Genomic DNA, 26468 nt, shown 5'->3' on the forward strand with positions numbered 1-26468 from the left:
GTTCCAGTGACTTGAAGGCACTATGGCTCCTTCCAATGCTACTATTCTGTGATTTCTGAGGACGGTGTAAACCCATTTGTGGCCCATTATAACATTTGCTAGGCTCTTCCGGGACAGAAGCTCTTACATCCTCCAGGCCTTAGGCTCCAGTGCCAAAGCAGTCAAATCTATTGAAGTACCCAGAGCACAGCCTGGTCATGTTTTCTTGGATGAGTTTCAGTTGGTACAATTCAAGGATATTGACAAGGTGGATTAGGCAGTTTCATGCAATCACTTCTGTACTGGATTCTTGAGCCTCTTGGCTTATAAAAAGCTGGGGCAGGGAGGTGATTAATGTCTCCTTGCAAGAGACAGATTCTGTGCCATTAGGAAGAAGTTACAGTGAGACCACCCCTAAAGAAACTTTCTCTGGACCAAGAAGATCACAACAGCAACTTTAGGCCAGTTGCAAATGTTCCTTTCCTGGACAAGTCCTTAAGTCTGTGTTAGCCAGTCAGTTCCAGACACTCTTGAATGCGACTGAGTACTTGGCTTCATCTCAGTTGTGGTTCAGTTCAAGTTTTGGCACTGAAACAACTTTGGCTAGCCCTGTATTGGGAGCGAGGCAGGGGAGGGTGACCCTGTAGGTGCTTCTGGGCCACTCAGTGGCTTTTAATACAATGACCATAATATCCTTCAGGGATGGCTCTCTGGACTGGAATTGGAGGAGACTGCATTGCACTGATTGTTCTCTTGGATGACCAGCGTAGATGGTGGTGCTTGAATGTTGCTTAGTGTTTGTTGATCCTCCAGCATGTGATTCTTTTTGTTTTGCATGCCATTAAACCCCTATATGAAACCACTTAGTGGATTCATTTGGAATTTTGGAGTGCCTTGCCATCAGTATATTGATGACATGCAGCTCTATTTCTCCTATTCATCTTTGGCAAGTGAGGCTGTGGATGTATGAAATCAGAGATTGACTGTGACACTGGGTTGAGTGAAGGCTAACAAACTAAAGCTCAGTCCAGACAATCCAAAGAAGTGGGTGGCTTTTTTTACCTTGATGTGGTGGGGATGGGATTAAGTTAAAACTGCTTTGCTATACCCTTTTCTGTGATAGCCGGTCCAGCAGCCTCGATCAAATTCCCAACAATGTGGCCCATGCAACTGAAGGCAAAATGGCTCCGGCCTATTGGAAGGCCGTGCGTCATGGCAAATCCCGGAAGAAACGGCGAAAGAAAAGATCCCGCATTGTGACATCAAAAGGAGCAGACTCCTCAACTCAGAAGCCCAGGACTCCAGAGCAGGAGAGCTGTATTCCAATCCCAGTACAGGTGGGTCATCTTCAATGCTTCTGGAACACACATCCCAGTACAGTACTAAGGAATCCCACACTGGAGATGCCAACAACACTGAATGTGTTTTCAGCTCCATCTAGGGCTGGTTCCGAAATGTTTGAAATAATTGTCTAGGTCTGTCAACAGGGCAATTTCGTTAACTTTTTCCCTTTTCTTCCAGGAGAATGATTCCCATGTTGGCATGTCATGGCATTCTGCATCGTGTAAGGAGTTGGGCTGGGATTTCAGTTCTTTTGAGAAACCCAGCCAAGTTCTACCAGCTGGCAAAGTACACTTACTGAAGAACCAAACCAAGCTAGAATTATACAAGCTGATCAGCCCTGCTCAGTGCCTGAGCCATGTTCAAGGGTCCCCCACACAGGACAACTTTTTTCCTCAGTCAGAGACTCTACATCCTCTTCCTTGTGGCAAATTCCCTCCTCCTTTCTATGGCTATGAGGACCTGCTTCCTGTCTTGAGACCAGTCCCTCTGGGGGCATACCTCTTTGATGACCTTTCACGTGCAGATGGCAAGTGTGTCCTGTCAGACCAGAGCTTGGAGCCTAACTTCTCCAAATGTAGCCATCAGTCTGTAAAAAACACCTCAAACAGGCTTTCTATAGATGAATTTCTGGTGGATGCATTGAAGGGAAGTGTAATTCTTGGAGAACCAAGACACTTAGCTTCTTTGGCCAAGACCTGGACAGGAGGTGGAATGAATTCGAAGGTATGTCTTCAGGACATGGATGAAAATGAAGGAGTGCTGCTTACAGAGGTAAGCCTTCGGGAGATGAAATGTGTTGCTAATAGCATCCCCCCTCTGGATAAATAATACCACAGTCAGATACCACATTCTAAGACACAGGGAACCACACCTTCCCTTTAAATGAATGGTTATGCTAGAGCCAAACTATATGTCCAAAAGTATTGCACGGTACAGTCTTCTTGGATTGCATCATTGGAAGCTATAGGCAGGAGACTGTATGTTTGAGTACTCCTCTGTGGGAGCTGATGCTAACTTTTAAACATTTTAGAGTTAAGTAACAGCAAACTGGACATATACATGGTTACAAACACTCGTATTATTTTCCTCTGCCCCTTTCTAGAAAAAAACAGGGCTTGTTTGCAAGTAAATGTATTGTCTGCTTGAAGTATTTGATTGGTACGTCAAACCACTTGTTTACTTGACCCTTGCCCTTTTTGGCATCTTACAAGAGCCAGCCGCGGGATTGGTCCCTGGGTCCAGGAGGTTATTAATGCCTCACTGAGGGAGGGCCGGGTCCCCACCCCTTTAAAGGAGGCGGTGATTAGACCCATCCTGAAGAAGGCGTCCCTGGAACCAGAGGTGGCTGCCAACTATAGACTGGTGGCCAACATCCTGTTTTTGGGCAAGGTGTTGGAGCAGGTGGTGGCGGGACAACTCCAAGCATTCTTGGATGAAACGGATTATCTGGACCCATTTCAGTCCAGCTTCAAACCTGGTTATGGTACTAAATCTGCCTTGGTTGCCCTGTACAATGACCTATGCCGAGAGAGGGACGGGGAGTGCATCCCTGTTGGTTCTCCTGGAGCTCGCAGTGGCTTTCGATACCATTGACCATGGTATCCTTCTGGATTGGCTGGCCTGGTTAGGAGTAAGAGGCTCTGCATGGCAGTGGTTCTACTCCTATCTGGCCAGTTGATTCCAGAAGGTGGTGCTGGGGGACTATAGCTCTGCACCATGACAACTTTGCCATGGAGTACCGCAGGGCTCTATTCCTTCCCCCATGCTTTTTAACATCTACATGAAATTGCTGGGAGAGGTCATCAGGAGGTTTGGGCTGTGGAGTCATCAGTACGCTGATGACACCCAGCTCTACCTCTCGTTTACATCTAATCCAAGTGAGGCAGTGGCTGTCCTGAACCGGTGCCTGGCCAAGGTAATGGGCTGATGAGGGCCAACAAACTGAGACTCAATCCAGATAAGATGGAGGTCCTTTTGGTAGGCGGTTCAGGTTTTCAGGTAAGTGATTTTGGTCCTGTCCTGGATGGGGTTGCATTCCCTCTAAAGGACAGGATCCACAGCCTAGGAGTGCTCCTCGACCCAGAGCTGTCCCTGGAGGCCCAGGTGATGGCAGTGGCAAGGAGCACTTTCCTTCAGCGTTGACTGATCCATCAGCTGCGTCCTTACCTGGACTGGAACTGCCTAGCAACAGTGACACATGCTCTAGTAACTTCCTGGTTGGGTTATTGTAACGTGATCTACATGGGGCTCCCCTTGAAAACGGTCTGGATACTTCAGTTGGTACAAAATAGAGCTGTCAGGTTGTTGACGGGGGCCGGCCATTATTTTCATATAATCCCGGTCCTCTATCAGCTACACTGGCTGATTAAAAACAAAGTCCAGGCCCAATTCAAGGTGCTGGTTTTAACCTATAATACCCTAAATGGCTTGGGACCAGGATACCTGAAGGAACGTCTCCTTCCCTACATGCCCTCACGTCCTTTAAGATTGGCAGGAGAGGCCTTGCTCAGGAACTCTTTGAAGGAGGTACAGAGGGTATCTACCCAGAGGAGGGCCTTCTCTGTGGTGGCACCCAGACTATGAAATGCGCTTCCCAGAGAGGTTGCCTGGCACCGACCTTATACTCTTTTTGGTGGCAGGTAAAGACCTTTTTATTCAGCCATCATTTTAATAATTAAAGATTTTAGATGTTTTAAGATCTGTTCACAGTCACACTTTCTTTTCTTTTTCTTCCTTCATTTCTTTTCTTTAGTTTTATGAAAGTATTTGTTTTATGTTTGTCTATTATTTATTGTTTTAATTACTATATTATTGTATTATTATAGTATTATTTTATCATTGTAAGTCATCCTGAGCTGTTATCGGAAAGGATGGGATAAAAATGTTTTAAATAAATAAACAAAATAAATATTTTTATCCCACTCCTTGGCCCAGAAGTTTCTCAGAGTGGTTAGCATGATATGACATATAATCATGATATGACATAGCATGACAGCTCCTGTCTGCAGACTTAGAACCTAAAAAGATGTGACATGCAAGGAAAACGGGGTAAAGAGGAAAGAAGGGAGAAATTTATTTATTTGTTTGTTTATTTAAAACATTTCTATGCTGCCCCATCGCAACTAAGCCTCGGGGCGGCTCACAACATTCATAAAAAATACAATTAATAATTTAAAAACTGGTACCATCTTGGCTATATATATTAAAATCTATAAATACAATAATAATAAATTAACAGTTAAAATAACTTTTAAATAAAAAGGTCTTCACCTGGTGCCAAAAAGCAAATAATGACGGTGCCAGGCAGACCTCTCTGGGGAGCACATTCCATAGGTGGGGCTTCCAAATAATTATTTCAAATAATTATTTCCAAATAATTGCTTCATACCTGCCCACCCCATCTCCCTCAGCACAGCCTGCTGCAATGGGTGCTGGTAGCAACAACTGAGGGAGGAGGAGCCTTTGTGAGGATGGCCTCCAGTAGACCTGATGGGTACTTATGATCAGGGCAGCAAAAGGAGACTGTTGTATTCTTGAAGTCATTATAATGCTATGGCTTAAAGAACTGTATATGTTCATTGTTTCTAATCAGGATTGGCAAACATGTTCTGGTATTCTTGGAGGATTTGCTTTGACATATCAGGGATGTAAAACCAGTTGTGAAATATGGAATGGCAGGGAAGGCCAAAGATAAATGTTACTTGTGTGCTTCACAACTGCAGTAATACTCCTGACCAACTAGAGGGTTTCTAAACATTAAGTCCAAAGTTGCCTAATTGCACTCCTGCTTCTGTAAGGGAATAATACAAGTGAAAAAAAAAATCAGACATGGAAATCAGGCACGTTTAAGAAAAGGGAAGGCTACAACCATTAATTCAACCAATATGCTAGCTTTCCAGAGACTGGGAGGTTTTAATGAAGTTGACACACGTTCAAAACCTGTAATTTTCATCTGCAATTTCAAGTATAGCCTAGGAAAGGCTGTACTAGCTTGACAATGTTGCAGTAGCTAAGGCATAATTTAACGTGTTTTAAGTTCTTCATGGAGAGCAGAGCATTATGGATACTTTCCTTGGTGACATAAATGCATACCTCATACCTTGAACTCTATTTCAGAAAGGATGAAAAGCTACTTTTTTAAAAAACTATATTTTAACAAGGTTAAACAAGATTTTTAAAATCATTGGTAATTTTTAAAGTTTAAGAACAATGTAGTTCCAATTAAATCTAATGAAAATATGCTAATTCTGCATATACGGCCTCATAAAAATGAATGAATAGTTCTGCCACAGTCACGTTAAAGGTGCAGGGCTGTGGAGATCAGTGCGAGCCTCTGAACACATAGGCTTTCACTCATTCATGGCAGAGCATGAGCAGTGGTGGAGGCAGTCTTTGCCTTCTCGCTCTGCATTTCTGCTAGATGGCTAACAGCATCTAACAGCAGTATCCCAGAGCAGGAGGGACACAGGAGACAACAGCTTCTGAATACCTGTCCTATCTTCTCCAGCCTCCTCCACTCCACAAGTTCCCCCTATTCCCTTTCTCCAAGATTGTTTTTCCAGAATTGGAGAGCATCTGTGCTGTTCTTTGTGCACCAGCTGTGAGCAGGAAGAGAACAGGCACTTCAGTTGTCAGGGCCACGCATGAAATTGTTCCCTCCAATGTTTAGCAATTAAATATGGGCATACATTTCTGTTTTTCTCTCATAAAAATTGTTCCAGCTTAACTTTCAGTTCTTGCTTTTACAAAAGATTTGGACTTTCCCATAACTTCTTGGTAGAGCACTTGCTTGCAAATGCATTTTCCAGAAATTCCAGATTAAACTAGGAAAGAATCCTTCTTGAAACCCTGGAGAACTACTGCCAATCAGTGTCAACAAGGTTGCTCTATATCAGGGGTTCTCAAACTTTTTAAAAAGGGGGCCAGTTCACTGTCCCTCAGACTGTTGGAGGGTCGGACTATAGTTTGAAAAAAATATGAACGAATTCCTATGCACACTGCACATTAAAAATAATTAAAATTAAAATTAATTAAACATTAATTAAAATTGTAAATAATAATTTAAAAATGTTTGCTCCGCTCCCTCAGGCTGAAGCAGAAGCCCAAGATGAGGTGGGGAGAGCATGTCCATATTCAAGGGACATAGCTACAATGTCCAAAATCATGCTCCGAGGGGCGGGGGGGCGTAGAGGGAGATGGATGTGATTGCACTTGTGCAGGCAAGGTGGGTGCTATTGCGGCCATCTCCCCCTCCCCTGCACAACCGCGGCCATCTCACCTCCCAAGCATGACCGCGATCGCACCCGTCTTCCCTGCACAACTGCAACCATGATTACGGACATCTCCCCGCCCCCCCCCCCCCCCCCCCCCCCCCCCCCCCCGCCCAGCATGATCATGCAGGGAAGGCGGGTGCAATTGCAGGCACATTCGTGCAGGGAAGGCAGGCACAATTGTGGCCATCTCCTCCCCTCCCCGCCAGCACGATCGTGCAGGGAAGGCAGGTGCGATCACGGCCATCTCCCCAGCAAGTGTGACCGCGATCACGCCCGTCTTTCCCTGCACAAACACGCCCATGACCGCGGCCATCTCCCCACTGAGTATGCCTGTGCTGACTCAGAGCTTTTGGACTCGCTTGGAGATCGTTTTTTCCAAGTGAGTCCAAAAGCTCTGAGCCGAGCCAGATAGATGAGCATGGTGGGCCATAGTCTGAGGATCCATGGGCTAGATCAGGGGTCCTCAAACTTTTCCATCAGGGGGCCAGTTGAAAGCTACCAGTGCTGAGCGCGGGCCAGGAAGGTGGTGCGGGTGGTGTGTGCGGGCCAGGGTGGTGCCTGTAGGCACGTGCCACGAGGCAGGCACATGAGGCAGCGGCTTGCTTGCTTGGGGATTGTTTTCGCCAAGCGAGCAAACTGCCGCGTCCCTGCGCAGCGGGGCAAGGTGGACGGTGGCGCGCGTGCATGTGGGTCTAAATGGGCATTGCAGGCCAGATAAATGGGCATGGTGGGCCAGATCCAGCCCCTGGGCTGTAGTTTGAGGACCCATGCTCTATATGGACTAGTGGTCTGACCCCCGTAAAGCAGCTCCCTATGTTTCTCTGACTAAAGTTACATGTACAAAGATTAAGACTAGATAGGACAGTCATTGTCCCATGCTTAGCTGGTCGTGGAGCTGGGCTAAGCAAAGCAGAGGAGTTAGGACAAGAGAGAGAAATTAAAACAGAAGTTCAGAGTTAGGGATGTACTGGTTTTATTAAATCCATTCTGTCTCTGTTTTGTGGATCATCAGGCAGCTTTTGTTTCACTGCTAACTAATAGAATCAGATTTTATGTATGTGACTTTAATTCTTGTTTTAATTCTAACACATATTTGCAACCCCCCCCCCCCCAAAAAAAAGAAACTGGCTCAGAAAAAGAGAGTTCTCTGTGGAATTCATAGGTCAGATTCATAGAAATCCAAAATCATTTGAACCTTTTATGGATTTCTTCAACATTCCAACTGGGGAAGAAACAGCAAAGTGAATGGGAAAGAAAAAGGCATTATTGTACAGCTTCCGGTTCCTATATTCTTCAACAGTTTTGCACTGGAAAAGTTATCATGGCTTCTAGGGTACTACAGTTGTAAAATGCTGTGTTGAGTTGTAAAGTAATGTGATTTACTAATCAGATTTGCATAGTTGTTTAAGAAATATGTGAAGAGCTATCAGTGGCAAACTTTATTTAAAGCAATGCTTGAAGCAATGGGTTTCACTTTGTGTTTTAAGTCATGATTAAAAACCATAATTTGAATTGCCTTGACTTAAATCACCCCATCCTGATTTGTTTCTGTGTGAACATTAGTAGGGCTAGTTTCTTCACCTCTGGAAAAAAAAATAGCTAACTAATTCAGAAGGACAGGGAAAGAAGGCTGTAAGGTGTTATTGTGGTTATGATCTTCCTTGTTGGGGTAAAAAGGGGAGGGCTGTTGATGCAGAGGAACAGTACAGAGATAAATTGTGCCCTTTTAAATTAACCTCGAGGAGTTTGAACATGTAATTATGAGAGCCTTTTCAGTCCTGCTGAAACTTTTGAAAACACTGTTGCAAAATGGAAAAAAAACTGTTGCTCAAGTAATTATGCAAAAAGTATGTTTGCAACTTAGGATACTGTCAGGTGGAAAACTAACTGCTAATGTTACCAATTATAAAAGGCACTGTGGAGCTGTTTTTCTTCTTAATGTTACTTTCCTAGTAAGAAATGAATACAGAAGTGATAGGAAAACTCAGGAGGGTAGCAAGTGTTATATGGACCCGCTCTAAAATTCTGTATTTGAGGCAAGACAATTGCCTAATAAAGGCATCTTCTGAAAGCCAGTGACTTTAGAAGAGGCTGGAAGTAAATAGCCTGTAGCGCCATGCCACCTGTGCTTCCAGAAGGGAGGCTATTTATCCAATAATCACTAAGACTGCATGTTGAGAAGACATTCAGCTGTTTTGTGGCCAGGACTCCCTCCCCAAAGGGACCGGTGCTATAGTACATTGTATGCACAGTGCCATCACAATGCAGCATTGGAGAAAGGCCGCCACTTCAGATACTGTATGTAACATGGGAAGAGTTCTGCAAGAATTTAGAATGTGTTTCCTACAAGGAGCAGCTGAAAGATCTTGAATACTATGGAGAACAGAGAGAGAAAAATTTTGTTTTGAGTGGAACTCAGAGTCATCCAATTAAACTAGTTGGTTTTTGGATTCTTGATAGCCAAAAGAAAATGCTTCTTCATTCAACACAAAATTCACTTATGAAACTTATTGCCACAGGATGTGTCAATAGTCACTAGCTTAAAAAGCTTTGAAAAGCATTAGGGCAAATTAATTGAGTACATCTGTTGTGAGCTTTGGTTCCTTCTTTTGCACATTCAAGGCCATAGACCTTTCTTGCAAAACAGTTTTTATTGACCACAGTGTTTTCCAGAAGAACAAACACCCAGAATGAATCTCTAAGCCTCCTCCTCTGAAGTCCAGCCAGTAGGTCTTGAGAATGGTCTCACTCTCAACAACTCTCAATAGCTATTATAGTATATGAACTCTCTGAATGTGTGGCTTCATGAATGCACCTTTAGAAACAGGTTGCTGAACTAGGGCCTTTGGTCTGATCTGGGCATGCTTAAAGCACTTGTTGTAAAAGGAGGTTTTGTTGGTACAAATAGCTGCTCAGAAATGTTTAGAAATCTTCACACTGGAAACAAGCATCTATTAAACTCTAGCTGCCAGAAGCTGAGTTTCCCCTTATTCATTTCAAGCAACTGATAGTCTCTTTGCAAAATAGCTCTTTATTTCCAAATCGCAGCTAACAAACTATAACCATTGAAAGATGAGTCTCTCTGCATGAACAAAGCAATTTGTTAATCCCAAACTAGAAGCTATTTCCGAAAACCTTCCTTTTCAGAAGCCCTGGGTTCCACCCTTCTGGGTATGCGTCTCTGGAGAGGCTCTAATTGGGTCGCCCTTCTAACCTGATGCCATGTAATGGGGTCCAGGACTGGACAGGGCATGGGCAAATCTTCCTCTTCCCCCTTGTCCCCTCCTTTCACTTCGAACCTTATATATCCCCATGGTCTGCCTGAGCACCTAGAGGTGGCGACCTTGAGATAAACTTACCCTTCTCTGCCACCTTGGTTTTCATAATTCCATTTCCCAGCCATCACAGTCTTCTTCAAAAGGGTTGGTGCAACCCTGACCCTGGAAATTGTGTCCAGAATAACTGCCTCGTCCATTCCCAGCAATATGCTTCCTTCTGAAAAAAGCAGCACCATCAGTGAGGGCACTTCATCCAATTTGCTTTGGGGTACCATTCTGCAATACATCTATTATCTATTATCTCTGTTTGTAGTGCACATTGTATAGTCCACATAACTTAATTTGTAGAGCAGGAAGGGTATCTGTGGTGGTCTTGCCTTTACAGGCAGGAGGTTGGACTAGAAGGCCTCTGATCCTTACCAGTTCAGATTATACATATTTGAACTACCTGTGTACAATCATTCCAAAAAGTATCTCCTTCCCTAATTATGTAGCAAAATGGTGGCATGGAGTTGATCAAGTCTTTTCCTTTACACCAACTGTTAGGTATGTATTCAAAACATGTAATTATCCCTCTTCTGCACACGATGATGGATGTGTTTATTTAAAGGAAGCCTCTGGTCTTTGTGGTAGTAGAGAGAACCCTGTAAACATGTCGAAGGTTTCTAAGCTAAATTATTTGAATTAAATCAAAAGCTCTGTTGCTCCTGGCACTGTCTTTGGAGTTCCGTTCTTACTCCTTTCTTTGGCTCATCTTCTCAATATATTTTTTTTTTGGTGGGGTGCTCTCACTTATCCTTAGAAACTTAAAGCAGTGGATTATGAGTACCATGAAGATGTTCACTGGGCCAGATGTCAAGGCTTACTCGGCACAGGATCGTTTGGGGAAGTATACAGAATGGAGGACAAACAGACTGGTTTTCAGTGCGCAGCCAAAAAGGTATGCAAATGTTTTGAGCTCAAGTGTATCTGCGGCAAAGGAAATTGAAATGAAAAGGGAGAAATGAGAGCTGCTTCCCTTTTTTTGGAACTGCTGAGTGTTGGATCAGTCACTTTTCTGAGTTTTTGCTATAATTTATCTCAAGATCAAGCCAGCAGGCATTGCCATGAATGCACAAAACAGTGGAATCTTCTACAGTGTGTGGGAGTTAGATATAGCAAGCTATGCTGGAAGAATTGCTCTTGTACGAAGTCCAAAATTGTGGCCTGTGGGGCAATTTAATTTTTTCTCTTTCTGAGAGCAACTGGTGGGAGAGATAATACATAAAATTACAGCAATATTAAATAATGCTAGAGGAATTTTTAATCTGACAGTAAAAACTATTTTCTTACAAAATAGGATTGGTGGGCAATTTGTGGCATAATTCTGCCAATATTTGGTTGTACAGGCTCATACGACGCTTCTTTGGCTTAGTACCAACGGTATTAGCTGATTTTTTGTATCTAGCACTGTATCGGTGGTGCTTGGGTGGCCCTCCATCCAGCATCTGCCCAGACCCAAGACTGCTTAGCATCAGGAACAGTGCTGGATCAGGCACCATCACACTATGAAAGTTAATGGTGGCATTTTGCTTAGGAGAACTGTAAGGAGCTACTTAGTTTAGAGAGTTTAGAAGACAGAATAGCATTTCTCTGTTCTGAATGTCTTTGGAGGCATTACTTGTTGACTGGAATTGGATTATCTACCATCCTCTTTTCTAATACATTCTTCCACATTGTAGTCTCACCTCTTCTTTTTCCAGCCTCATGTTCTGATCAAAATTCACTCTAACTGACATGCAGCAGCTTGGATGCACGTGATTCCTATTTTCTTCCTTATTTTCAGTAGACTCTGCACTTGTCCAGACTAAATTCATCTGTGTTCTTTTGCATTTTTCTCTTAGACATAGCTATGGTAAATAATTTTTAAAAACATACATAAACTGCCTTTCTGAGCTGAAGAAAATTGGTGATCTAATGTTGCATCAAGAGTTAGCTTGTTCCACTGGGCTTCTTTGTAGTCATCGTCTTTATGGCTCAGGGCAATTTATTCATACTGGAGAGGACACACATTAATACTGGTTACTAATCACTCTGTGGAATCCTCCCCTCTGCCATCTTTTGCCTCCCTAGTCTTCCATCTTCCAAGGTTTCCTTGCATGCCTACTCCCTGCAGATAGCTCACAGTACTTTCTTTTTTTCTGTGCACCTTCAGAGTTCTCATGAACTCACCTGCTTCTTGGCCCCTTCCAGGACCCTTTAGGGCTCTTCTTTCAGCCCATGATCAACTTGCTTCTGCTTGCTTCAGACTCCCTGACTCTCCCAGTTAGTCTCTTGCTCATCTCATTTTTTTCTATCCTTTAAGCCTTTGTGAACTTTGTCTGTAGCCACACCACTTGCCAGTAGCCACTTTCCCCCCTTATCTCCCTGTATTCTCTCATTGTTCATCCTACCTCCAACATTTGGCTCTTTCATCTATTCTTGACTCATGCTTCTTTTCTCAGCTCCCATTCCTCTGGGTTATCTGTCTTTTGGCTTCCTTGAAGACCATTTCTTCCTCAATATAGTGATCTGCCACTTCCCTGCTATCCACACAGCTTCTGTCTTGGAGGCCCCTTGGGAGGGATGCTTTCTGATTCAAAATTCCTTCACTTCAATTGGGGAAGCAGGGCACTGGGCTAGAATACTGCTTTTTGAGGCCTGTGATTCTAGCTGAAAGCCACTGCGTCTCTTCTAAGCCAAGGCAAATCTTTATATTGCTTGAGATGTGTTGGCTTACTCTACTCTGTCCAGGTGCGTGTTGAACATTTCCGTGCAGAGGAGTTAACAACATGCACTGGAATGATGCATGCCAAAGTCCTCCCATTATATGGCGCAGTAAAGGAAGGCCTGTGGATTACTGTCTTTATGAAGGTGATGGAAGGTATGTAATCAAGGATTACAGTGAGTTGGGTGTGTGTGTATTAATAGTCTGTTAATCATTGTGAAGAAGCAGCAATAATTCATAGTCTAGCAATGATTAGTAGGGGTAATTGCTTAGCCACTGTTGGGAACCAGGATGTTGGGTTACACAGCACTTTGGCCCAATCTGTCGGGGATCTTCTAAGGACAGCGAAAATGTATGCTTGCCACTCCCTGCCCTGCAGAGAAGGACCCCAGGCACAGGGAACTTTGGTGGCAAATGCAGTGTGAATGACAGTTACCAAGCCAATTCCCCAGAGAAGTGAAGGGGGTTGTCTCTGTGTTGCACTTGGTGGGTGCTGGTGGGATGTTCTCTAAAGTGCATTGCCACTTGGAAGATTTCCTGCCCTGTTGAGCCTGAACTGGTGAGGCACCTCAGTGTCCTGCTCCTTCTCTCCAACAATCCACTGTAAAGCTCCCGTGGCTGCAGCTGCTGCCAGTGGTCCTTCCCTTTGCACTGCTTCTCTTTCCACAACCAGCTGGAGCTGCCTCAGCATCTTCCCTTTCCAGTACAAACCAATGCTTGGTGAATGAAATACAACTGCCCACCACACAATGTATTCCTCCCATTGTTCTGGGGTGGATATCAAGCAGCAGCAACTCATAAACTGGAAAGGCAGGCACTAGGAACTAATTGTACTCAAGGTGGGGAAAGATGCTTCACATTCATAAGAGATGCCTTATGCAAGGGTGCAGAGCTCTACTTACAGCGCTCTATATATTTCTGTATTTAGTCTTTGATGCAGGACTTTGAGAGTCTTTGATGCAGGACTTTTTTCTTAACTATGGTGGAGCCTGAGAACTTGATATAGGACTTTGTAGCTTGAAGAGTTGAAGAAGGTAATGGGTTGAATGACATGGGGGAATTCTGTCTTGCAGGTGGATCCCTTGGTCAGCTGCTCAAGCGTTGTGGCAGCTTACCAGAGGACAGAGCTCTTGATTATCTGGGCCAAGCATTGGAGGGTTTGGAGTACCTTCATGCCCACTGTGTTCTCCATGGAGATGTAAAAGGTATGTGCATTGCTAGAAAGCTGACTTCTAGGCAGCATAAAGTTTGCCCCAAAGCAGGTTTGGCTGTAGCATCTCCCAAAAGGGTGGCTGGGAGAGGCCCTTCTTCCAGAAAGTTTAGCATGGTTCTGACTGACAGGGTAAGCCTGTGCCTGACCTTACCACTTCTGATTATAGGCAGAGGATCACATGATTTAATGTCATACCAAAAAGTTCTTCCACATTGAAAACAAAAAATTAAGGAGAAGGATTCTCCTTAATATTCTGATTTCTCTTGTGGTGCCATTTATTGTTGCACACTCAGTCATGGGAATGTCCACCAAAGTGGTGGAGTTCTAACATTGACTGACCCCGGAGGAGAATAATTAGGCCTTGTCATTGCAGTATTCTTGGATTCTAATGGCATGCAACCATTGCAACCTTTTCTTTGCCAGCTGACAACATCCTCTTATCTGGTGACAGACGCCATGCTGTCCTCTGCGATTTTGGTCATGCAGCTCACCTTCATCCAGATGGCGTGGGGAAGTACTTAGTGACAGGTAAACCATGAGGCTGTGGATATGCCCTTCAAATCCAACTTTAGACTGCCCCTCACATATTTTGAATATTGAAATTAAATGAAATGAGGCTACCTCCTGTCACTCCTGCATTGGAATATGTCTCCATCACAGCTCCTACCATGTAATGCTACCATATTTACCTCAGCATTATATTTAGGCAGGATCCAATAAGCAAAATCTGTGTTGCTTGTCAAAAAAAGATTGGTTCTGAAATTTATACAATTTATGCAAGTTCAGCTATTTTACATAATTTATTTTGATTTTGGTAGCCATTAAAGAGGAAGGGCACTGAAAACCCACCAACCAACCACTGGAAATTTTATTCAGCTATTTCTCTGCCTTCTTAGGTATGGTGCTCTAGTGCTAATTTAAAAGAACCAGTCACCACACCCTGGATTTTTCTACTGCCCCCCAGGGAATGCTACCACCCATTCTGGGAATCACTATTTTAGATGGTATGGGATTTAGGTTTTAAGTGTAGAGTGGGTAATTTAACAAGAAAGGAAGCCCCAAGGTTTAACAACACAATTTTAAAAGTTTGCTGAAAAAATGTTACTATCATTGTGAAAAAAAGTTAACATCTGAATGATTACAGCACACACAACACAATAAAACCATAAGTGAAATGAGAAATAAGGGTGAAGTAAAGTTCAAATGAATCCAGTGTATTCCTAATTAGATTGTGCCCCTAGTTTTCAAGTTTTTCCCTGCATTATCTTATTATCAGAGTTCTCAGCCTTTCTAAGTATTCAGCTTCTCCTAAGCAGCTCTCTAATTTTCTTTCTTTTTCTGGTTTTCCTTCCCTTCCCATCTTGCTCTCTCTACTCCTTTCCTAAGCATTTTTTTTTTTGTCTCAACTCTTTTTAGTCAGTCAGTCTTTAATGTTCATAACCAAAGGCCACCACAAATCCAAATAAACAGAATAAAATGTAATAAAATCTAAAGCTATTTAAAACCCCAAAATTACAAACCATTTAAAAACATATAAATATAATAAAATATGGACTTTTACAAAAGAAACAGTGTATAAACAGTAATTAGAATGGCACAATTCGCATCCCCTTTCCCTCCATGGGAACAATAGCAGAACAGTCCTGCACCATGAATCAAACAAGAGCTGCAAGATGTTGCCTAACCCTTAATTTTCTTGAAGACAGGGCAGATTTTGGATACGTATGTATCACCATTGCCTGTGAGCAATACATAAATCTGGTCCAACTTAGCTCTGTGTGATAAAGAATGGAGTATACAGTGGAGAAATACATACTCTGGGGACTCATACATGGGGTAATGCAGTGTAAATGCTGTTCAATATCCTCAACTTCACTAGACTCACAAATATTCATTGCTGAGTTGGGATATTGCTAAATCTTCCATCCAAATTAGCAGAGAGCATGCACCGGAACAGGAAGGCTGTGAAATACCCTTTTAAAGGAGCAACAGTAAGAACCATAAAGTATTACTGTAAATCAAATGTTGCTTTATAGAATGGATACCAATATAGGATGTAGAACTTATATACTAATCCCGAAAGAATGTAAAATCTGTTTTATTGAATTTTCCAAGAACTTTGGGTTGGAGTTTGTAGTTGTTCTAAACATTTTTGCCAAGTAATTCATAGAGAGCAACTTCAGCCAACACGGGCCAAGTGTACTGTGTAACTTTGCTTTTATAGAAAGTATTCGTGTTTCCACCCAGTAAAAAGGGGGTGGGTATGCTGCACGGGACAACTAACAGGAATCTCCTAAAGGAGTTCTGGACCACCTCTAAGGTGGATATATTAGTATAACCCCTTATCTCTGTACCATACAGCAGTTATGGGAGCATTTAAATGGAAAATATCACCCTCCCATTCGTGTTGTGAAAAAACACAGCAGAGAAAATATAGATTAGCAGGATTTCAGTTGGACTGCCTCCAGATGACATGTTCATGAGAGCTGGGCGTTAAACCTGAGTCTCAAGCATATAAATTGTGCTGCTGTTCAGTGGATATGTTATCCAATTTCTAAACATAGTTTTTTTTAGCCATTTCTGTTTTTGTATAGTTTATTATTAGGTGCTATTTTATATAGAAGTTACTTAATCAATAGCTTTCTTATCCCAATCAATATAGCAGAAATAATAACAATATCATCAGCATATAAAAGAATTAAGAGCCTGACATCCTGAGCTGAAACTGGGAAAAATTCCAGGTCACTTTGCTCTTGATCAGTGCTATTAATATAGAAATTAAAAGTGAAGGGAGGCATCCCTGGGAGACCTCTCTTTCTTCAGTTTCTGATAGTAGACCACTTGCCCCATATCTCTCCATGACAGAGATATTAGAATAGAGCATTTGTATTAAATATTAAGGCAACCTTCTAGCAATGTTTCTGACACATAACATTTCCCATAAATTGTCTCTGTCAACTAGATCAAAAGCAGAACTTAAAAGATGCAAATAACTCTTTTCTACCATGTCTGTTGTGAACATGCCCTTTATAAATCTGGCCTATTATTCAAGAGTAATTGAATTTTCAACAACCCAGGACTCTATAATCCATGTAATTAATATTTAGACTACAATTTGGATATAACACCAAGAAAACTAATTTGTCTAAAATTTTTGGGATCAGTCTTTGAACCTTTCATATCAGTTGGCTCCACAATGCTTATTCCCCAGTCCCAAAATGTTCTTCTTATCAATTAGGGTTTGCTTTGAACAGTTTTCCTAAAAGCATCTTCTCCAGGAGCATTTTAAAGGTAAATAATTAAGACATTTATTTCAACTGGGATAACAGGGTCCCCTTCAAGATAAGAGGAAACTATCAAAAAGGGGACTGTCATGAACCCAAGAAGAGAAAAGTTTGAAAGTAAAGAAAAGTGACTATGCCACTGTGGTGATGTAATTTGATTGTCAATAGAGCCATTATAACCTCTTGTTCCTTTTGCTACCATAGCCCAGATTTCGGACGACAACCTCCATTTAAAAATTTGATTGGGTGAGTGGTTTTAGGGGCGACTCTAAAAGGCCTAAGCTCATAAACTAATTATCAAAAAATTCCAAAGGATCTGAGGAGGTTAGGTGTCGTCCCATTAGGAATAACATTCTAGGAGACATTAAGTATAAGTTTCTATTTTCCTGGACCTTCCCATTTCAGTGTACTCTTTTGGATGGCAAATTCTCTGATGGAGCTGATAAAGAGTTTGTCCTTTAACTAGAAATAGCAGGAATTGTACTGGCATACAGTCACTCTCTAGACTAGTGAGCAAAGCAACTGAAGGAGAGAGGATCATAAAATCTATCACACTCTTACCCTTTGGACCTGTATATTTATATAAATCTGATTTAAGTTCCTCTGCACTAGAAGGGCATCAGAATTTTCCATCAACTTTCATTATTTAGGCAGGAGAAATTTCTCAGCTGATCTATCTTATTAGAAGGAGCATTGCTGTCCATTCTCTCCATCCTGTTGATGCTTGGCTAAGCATTTGCTTTGGACCTTAGCCCAGGCTGTTGAGTATTTGCCCAGGGTCCAAGAAAAGTATCAATACTCTTCTTCAGAGAAAAGAGATGCATATCTGCTGGAGAGCTGTATGTTACTCTTTATACAAATTTAACTTGTTGAAATATCCATGGATCTGAGAATCTTCCAAACTAACAAGATTCCCAGTTTTTATGATCAGGTTCTAAATCCTTAACTGCAAGGCAATAGCATTATTATTTTCAAAAAATGTGCTCAGCACCAACTCTTTCTTTTTTGCTTCACTGCATGCTAAGACCTATTGTGCCAATAGAACATGCACAATAACTGTCATAAGACAAATACTTTTTATGTAATGCATCATCATTATAAATTAAATCTACCTTGTTCTCTTTTACGACACCAATATTATCTTCACTCAATTTCCTTCTGTTGAGCTCTGTGTGCATATATCCAAATTCTCTGCATTTTGCAGAACCAAAACCTGTCTTGAAAAATTACAAACCTTTCTGAAAATAAAGCTCTTTTTGCTAGCTCCTTGTTTTGTTTTGTTTTCATCCATTCAACTTTATGCCTTCTTGCTGGCTCTGTAGTCTTTTGCAGCCTCAGTGGTACTAAAACGTTAACAGGAATTATGGCTTTTTGATGTTACACTGTCCAGCATACACAGAGGAAACATTAATCCTAAACAATATAGACCATTAGAAGGTAATCGTGTTCTTTCAAACTTAAGGTCCTTAGTCAGCACTAAACTTATCACTATATTCCACTTTTCTCTGAAGATGCCTGGGTGGTTATTCCATTTTATCATTGCATCAAAGCTGTGCTATAGAACTAGGCCAAGCGATTATGATTTTACCAAAGTGCAACCCCGCCCACCATGAGTTTCATAGTTCAGCTGTAATTTGAGGCCGGTTGACTGCCATTCAGTTCTTCTCCATCATTAAATCTAATTTTATCTCCTACATTCTACTGGGCTTCAGTTTGGGTCTAAACTGCACATCTAACATTACACCTTTTAAGAATTGTCTGAGTGTGGCAGTTTCCATGAAAGAGCTCCCACTGAGAACTTAGAGAGAGATCTCCTGTGTTGTATTTCCAGCGGATTATGTCCCTGGCACAGAGACCCACCTGGCCCCTGAAGTGGTGATTGGAAAACGCTGTGACTCCAAGGCAGACATTTGGAGCAGCTGCTGTATGATGCTACATCTGCTGAATGGTTGTCACCCTTGGACCCGATATTACAATCATCCACTGTGCCTCAAGGTAAAATGCATCTATTGAACTAACAGGGAACTGTGTCTTGGCCTGGTGAATTCTTGACAGATTTTTATGTTACAGAATGGCATAAGCTTTCATTGACTAGAGCTCCCTTCATTAGATAAATGAAGTGTATCCTTAGCAGATAAATACTATAATATGGATACATAGAACAATAACCATACACAGTGGAGTCAGTCAAAGTGCTATGAACTGTGAGAAGTGTGATAGATCAGTGGTATTTCTGTGTAAATGCACAAAAGGTAAAAACTGAGGAATACATTCCCAGCTGCAGTAATTGGTGATAAGGCTCTTTTTTGAGCTATACTGTGCTAATTTAATATCCATAGTTGATTAGATTTGGGTTCTGTAAACCTTTTGCCTCTTACATTTCATAGCCTTTTAGCTTACATTGCTTACAGTTTTCCGCTTTGTTTGTGTTTACATAATATTTTTTGCCAAACTAGGATCATGCTTAAATGGTTCCTAAACCATGCAAATTTAGCCAATACATCTGTGGGCTCACATGTGAAATCTAAAAGATAAGAAGATAACCTCAAATTTCCATGTCAATGTATTCCATGTCAGTCCAAATTTGTCCAATTTTCCATGTCAGTTAGTGATTAACTGAAATGGTCTATGTAATAACCACCCCACCGCAGTGCCAGAAAGACGTATTATGCATCAAAGGTGTATAACTAATAATAATCTAAACAACTGAGTTAAACAATGAAACATTTTCCAGGCAGAACAGTTTCAGTAAGCCCATTCATCACAACCACCGACTTCATTTTAAGCCACTGTCACATCTCCTGACTTGAGAGTTCACCCTAAGTGGTTGAACAAGAGAAGTAATTTTGCTTACTGCCACAGTGCCGCGCTGCACACAGCCCTGTTACACAGTTACACCCAGTCATTTTCAAAAGTGATTGGAGCTGGAGCCGTATCAGACATTTTTAGCCATTCCATCTGATCTCTCAGCCCCAATCTGGAGCATTGACTGAGTGCTGCTGCACCATGGGATTTGGAAGAATGTGTGAAGTATGTAACCCTGGAAGATGTTAAGAAGTTGGTGATGTTCCTTCAAGCCAAAACCCACAGATTGAGAAGCCAGCAGAGCAGTGCAGTCTGTCATGTATCTGACTGTGGCTCCACATCAGTCACTATATACTATAGTTACTATGTAGCTTCCACACCATGCTTGACTCAAAGAGGAAGTCAGATTTATAGCTGAAGACCACTTGTTCAAGGATCTGGGAAGGATTTTTAGTGCCTCCACAGATGACACTTGGGGCCACATCCAAAAGCAGAACATGCCCACCATCTAAACCAGCATTTCAAATGTTCTTCAGCCTAGAGAAGCTTTCAGAAGAAGTGCAGTCAATGTACAAAGAGAGAGGGCTCCATCTTTGAATTGTACTGAAGTATCAGCAGCTGATTCTCTAGCTCCAACCCTTCCTAGCAATGTGGGAATCCATCACACCTGATGTGTGGGTCCTCTTGATTATCCACACAGGCTTCACTGTCACATTTAAGACTATTCCCTCTGTTGGAGTTTTCTACCCCAGTTTCAAATTTGAATATTTCAAAACTCTAAGGTAAATATTGTTGATAGATCCTTGAACTTTATCTCTTTTTCACCTCAACTCAACAGTTCTTTGCAATCTTTCTTGGAAAAGTCCATTTGGGTATAGTTTTGTTCTGCATCTTGCACAGTGAAGATTAATACAAAAAATAGTTACAGTGTCAGAAACCAAACATGGAGTGGGAGGGGCAAAATGTATTTCACAGATGGGTGAGTACCAAAACACCTTTGGCCCTAAAATAGGAACAAAAAGATGAACAGTTTATCTGCTCTTAAAACTGCAAAACCCACTGTGAAATCCGTTGTTTAAACAGTAACATTTCTCCAGTTTCCTGTTACTACCAAACATGCATTTAGCACCTAGAACCTGCCAAGAAGCATACTGAAGCCACTAATTTCATGATCCCCCAGCAAATTCTTTGGACTGAAATTCTTACCTCATGTTATTAAAATATTACTATTCTGGGAGTAGCTGATTTTTTCCATAATAAAGAAAAGTGTTCATGTGGAAACTGCTTTTTCTTGACACAAACAAAGTGGTCTAGCAAAAGGGGTGTGTGTGAAGGAACAAGACCCTCACCTTGTAGATCCTTGTGGCAAACAATTCATTTGCCTTCCTGCAGTCTTTCTAAGATTTCTAGCACACTTTTTACCCCCATTGTCATTTAACAGTTGAACTGCTTCTTCAGCCAGTTTTTTTATTTGTTTTATTTATTTATTTATTTAAAAATTTCTATGCTGCCCTATTCGCCGAAGCCTCGGGGCGGCTTACAAAACATCAGTTAAAATATAAAACACTAAAAATATAAAACACATTAACATTATAAAATAAGTCGCCCTGGCCAAAGAATTAAGCAAATAGTATTAGCAATTAAAATGACGTTTGAATAAAAAGGTCTTCACCTGGGACCGAAAAACAAATAACGACGGCGCCAGTCAGACCTCTCTGGGGAGCGCATTCCATAGATTGGGCACCACTGCAGAGAAAGCCCTCCTCCGAGTACCTACCCTCCTAATTTCCTTCACGGAGGGTTCCCGGAGAAGGGCCTCTCCCGCAGATCTCAGGGGGCGGGCGGGCGTATATGGACATAAGCGCTCCTTCAGGTAGCCAGGACCCAAGCCCTAAATGGCTTGGGACTGGAGTCATGTGAACATAACGCCCAGTCCCCGTCAGCAACCTGGCAGCTCTATTTTGAACCAATTGAAGTATCTGGACTGTCTTCAAGGGTAGCCCCACGTAGAGCGCGTTACAGAAGTCAAGTCTTTCCCTATCCAGTGGGCGGCAATGTTTCTTGCCTCTAAGTTTCCTGTGTTTTCTGTATTACAGATAGCCAAAGAACCGCCTCCACTGAGGGAAATTCCACCTTCCTGTCACCCATTCACTGCCCAAGTCATTAAGGCAGGCCTCGAGAAGGAGCCAACAAAGCGGTCCTCTGCAGCAGAGCTGAGAATGAAGGCCTCCACGGCACTTGAACAGGGTGAGGACGGCCTGTGCTCTCTGGTGGCAAAATTTTACTTTCTGCCATATGACATACTCTTTGCAGTTTTCACTACCAAATGTTTGCACAGTTGCCTTTGATAGGACTACTTGAAAGTCAGTGACCTGGTTTACACTATCAGAATTGGCTACTGTGCCTTAAAGAAGGCACTGTGGCTTGCTGTGTACATTGTGATTAGTGCATAATCACTACCTGGCTTATTGACTGGATTTGCATGGTAAAACAACCCACCTTGCATAACCAGCCATGCTAGGTTGCCATGTTAACTGAATGTAGACTGCTTCCCACATGGTGACTCACTTTGGGGCAACAAGCCACCCTGACAACCCCTGTCTTGTTCTAGGGGATGTTCTACCCACAAGAGAATGATACCTCTGTAGGTTGTGGGGATTGACTAGCAAATCACTTAGCAAGAACAACAAAAACTTCAGCTACACATCAGGATTTTGTGCATGCCACCATCAGTGACAGCCCCTTCAGCAATCTGAAGCAACACTTCAGAGAAACCATCACTGGTTTAGCACCCAAATATGGCAAGTCTACACATTTTGGACATTTTGTGTAAGTATATGCTTCTACATCTGTGAAACAGTAAAAATATTAAAAAAACTAATGGGCAAAGATACATAATTTCAGGGTCCATTTTAAATGACCTCGACTGTACTTTTGGAAAGCTTCTAAAATATTTTTAGTAACAGCAGCAAACAGTGATCAAAGCAGGATCAGGGAGGCAAGATGGCTTCTAACAAGAAAGAGCATGGTCTTCTGTTGGGCACATCCTGGTTTTTCTGTAAATGATCCACAGTGCTTATTTGCAAGGTGACTTTCTGTGTTGTGTGAACATACCCATTGTATCCTTAAACAAGCGTCAAATAATGTATGGACTGTTGTTGTTGTGTGCTGTCAAGTTATCTTTGACTTATGGTGACCCTGTGAATGAAAGCCCTTCAAAATGTCCTGCCCATGACATCCCTGCTTAGCTGTTCTAAGTTCAAGGCTGGGGCTTCCTTTATGGAATCAATCCATGGACTTTTGTAGGATTCTTTAAGCCATGGTGACTTGTTTGGTTTGTGCAAACCAGCCTTGTGTTTTATGGCACTTGTTCTCATGCTATTAATTGAAAGATGGTGAAGGTGCTCCTGTGTCCCACCATAGATGTTACCAATTGCTGTCCTCACTTATCAAATCCCAATAATGCTATTTGGTTTCTCTAGAATGTGAGCATCTAACTGTTTTGTTGATGTTCTGTCTGTGAAGCATATCAACCCCTATCCTGATATCTCTCTATCTGTGCAGATAGAGAACAGTGCTTGTCTTACCCTAAATCCTGCCTCCTCTCATAGTACCTCACTGGCAATTTTTTAAAATTTGGAATTTAGTGGGGGTTTAAAGAGCTTGTGAAGTCATTGGGCAGAATGCTGCTGCTTTGAGAAAGGTTTAAAAGACTTGCTGGCTCACTTGGATAATTTTCCGCATCTCAGTGGAGTGATCGCTTTAGGCAAAGGGCAGAGCACATGCTTTTTAATGCAGAATGTGTCAGGTTCACTCTCTGGCAGCTTCAGGTAATGCTGGGAAAGACATCAGTCTGAAACCCTGGCAAGCCAATTAGTCAGTCTAGGCAATATTAAGCTAGATATATTCTGTATAACAGTTGGACTCTGTATTAGGTAGCTTCCTGTATTTGCCCTCCTCCATGCTTTCCAGGATAGATGCCAATGTTGGCTGCAGCAAATGTTATTATAGACAGTGCGTACATAGCATTTATAGATCTTTGCATATTCTATGGTGCAGAAGAAGTTACAATTGCAATTGTACATATTTTATATGTTAAATATGTAAAAATGTACATATTTTATATGTTAATGAATATACATTTTGGCTTTGTTTTCTTCCAGAACTGAGGTTGCAGGGTATTGGGGAATGACTTGGGACAGAAAAAGAGCAATTTCTTTGTCATTCAGAATGCTCAGCCTGGATAATATGTGCAATATTTCAGTGTGGCTTCCTTGCAGCAGTATTTCCCAGTTATTACCTAGGATCAGTTCAGGCATCCCTTGGATTCCTTCAACAGTAAATGTGTCATTAATTTACCCTGAGCTGGATGGGTGGATGGATGGATGGATAGATGGGGATAGATATGGTAACAGCAATGTCATGTTGGTCTGTTGCCCATAGTGCTTCATCTACCTCTGAGCTAGCTGTTGCTTTCTTCTGCCCAGGAACAGCTCTACATGTATTGAAGAATTCTGAACTGTACAAGTTTATTTATTTATCATATTTTTACCCCATCCTACACAGAAATCATCCCAGGACGCCTTACAATAGTAAGAACAATAAATAAACAACATGTAATAAACAAAATATGACTGTAAATATATTAAAACCAAGTTAAAATTCCTCGATCCTTAAAATAATGGGTAAATTAAAAGGTTTTTACCTGGCGCTGAAAAGAATATAAAGTCGGCGCCAGGCAAACCTCTCTGAGGAGCACATTCCACAGTCATTTGTCCTGCAGGTGCAGGTGGATCATACATCTGACAGCTGGCTGATGTAAAGTACTCCTTCCATGGAGCAGCAGGATGACAGTTATACGAAACCACCTTCTGATATGCTAATTTGCCACACAGAGATTTTTAAAAATTAAAATAGAGCAGCATTTAAAATATACAAGTTCCTTTCCTCCCTCCAGCTCATTCTGTGTAATGTGTGTATTGTCCCTGCATATCAGGGAAACTGAACATAGAATAAACTATCGTTCCAAAATTCCCATTGCCAATTTTTATAAGAAGTTAGAAGGAAATGTGAAGAATGTTCCCCTGGAGAGCTCTTGGGTAAAGCACTGCTAGAACCCTGATAATCCCACAAGGATGTGATCTTTCCTCAGCTCACTGGGCTGCCACATGGGATGGAGAAGATCTGATTTTATATTCTGAAATCTTTTCAGACTCTGGTCTTGAACAAACGTGTGCCAGTAGCTGAAGAGGAGTGTTGCTGTCCTTTCCTCCTCTGCTCTAACTTGCTCTAACTCTGCTCTCCCGACTTTGTGTCTTTGCTTTGTAGTGGGAGGCCTGAAGAGCCCCTTGAAAGGCGTATGCAGAGAATCCAGGTGCCTACAGATCTCACAAGATACTAGTCTTTCTGAGCCACCTTTGCCAATACTTGAAACTCCTGCTAGCCTAAAGATACTGGCCAGAAGTTCCAGCCAGCTACTCCTCAGTCAGGGTCTGACCGAAAAAAAGCAATCAAGCCACCCCAGCATGTGTGAGCAGTTATTGTGGCCGTGTGATTCTCTTCAGCCTTCCATCCCAGCTCCACTCAGTACCAAGAAGGGCAGTTCAACAGAATGGAGAACTACCACCTTTGAACATGATCTTCAGCCGGTGGAGTTGGGTAATGATAGATTTGCACATAAGCTTTTTTGACCTTTAAAATATGTTGTTTGCCACCTTATTATCTGGTCTCCCATCTTTGCATAGTTTCCTTCCTACTAGAATTCCTGTAGAGTACTATCTGATTCTTACTGCTTCTTTGGAGGATCAAACATGGTACATATGCATTCGGGAAGGGAAGGAAAGGATGGGTGTGACTCTGATACGCCTTGTGCCCTTATTGACTGTAACAGAATAGAAGGAAATGTTGATAGGATTAGATAAAGTGGCTTAAAAAATAAAGACAAACTAAAACACTGAATAGGATCCCATGAAGGAAATAGAATATGTTAAAATCAAGTGTGGTTACTGATGGTGTGACCTTTATTCCAGAATGAGTAGAATTCTGGAATAAATCTTGAATCTAAGAAAATATAGACTAATGGGACAAAGTAAGTGCTAAGATCCATGCCTGCAAATGCTCGTTGCACTGAAAAACTTGTAAACCTGCCGGGTGGGGATGGGGGTGTTGTTTCAAGCAGAAAAGCAGCACCTTCTGGTTCTGGAGCCAAGCTAAGAGGGGAGTTGGAAAACTGATGCTGCTGGTGAAGGAAAGGCTCAAGCACCTTCATGATGCACTGCTCTGCCTTGAAACCTCTTCTTCCTCCCTGCACACCTGGTCTTTCCAGCTGTTCAGCATAGCTCCCATTGTGAGGTCCGAGTTGCCATCATCACATACTGCTTTGGTCTCGGAGTCCTGAGTCTAGCAGGGCAGCTGCCCTGGAAAAGGTAGCAAAAATTCCTTCCTCTTTTTTTGGTGTCTGTGGCTCACATACAGGTTCTACACTTGCACAGAGCATACCTTGGAACATTCAAGAGCTCAGTGGAGCTTTGGTGGGAGCGGCTTCCC

At 42.1% G+C, this 26468-nt stretch overlaps 1 protein-coding gene across 4 annotated transcripts in view; it reads left to right on the forward strand.

Moving 5' to 3' along the window:
* The window catches only part of MAP3K14 (mitogen-activated protein kinase kinase kinase 14), a 57888-nt gene that overhangs the window by 22247 nt on the left and 9173 nt on the right, over window positions 1–26468 (forward strand). For 3 of the 4 annotated variants that reach the window (XM_044446930.1, XM_044446926.1, XM_044446927.1), the window contains exons 4-12: window positions 1103–1316; window positions 1501–2094; window positions 10677–10814; window positions 12647–12776; window positions 13694–13825; window positions 14257–14361; window positions 18949–19112; window positions 22019–22169; window positions 25251–25580. In XM_044446930.1, coding sequence (XP_044302865.1) covers window positions 1103–1316; window positions 1501–2094; window positions 10677–10814; window positions 12647–12776; window positions 13694–13825; window positions 14257–14361; window positions 18949–19112; window positions 22019–22169; window positions 25251–25580 — 1958 coding nt within the window. Of the gene's footprint in view, window positions 1–1102; window positions 1317–1500; window positions 2095–10676; window positions 10815–12646; window positions 12777–13693; window positions 13826–14256; window positions 14362–18948; window positions 19113–22018; window positions 22170–25250; window positions 25637–26468 lie in introns of those variants that run through there. The other variant, XM_044446928.1, reaches the window with a different exon arrangement.

The sequence above is a fragment of the Varanus komodoensis genome, unplaced genomic scaffold (assembly GCF_004798865.1).
Source record: "Varanus komodoensis strain SLA01 unplaced genomic scaffold, ASM479886v1 scaffold50, whole genome shotgun sequence".
Lineage (NCBI taxonomy): Eukaryota > Metazoa > Chordata > Lepidosauria > Squamata > Varanidae > Varanus > Varanus komodoensis.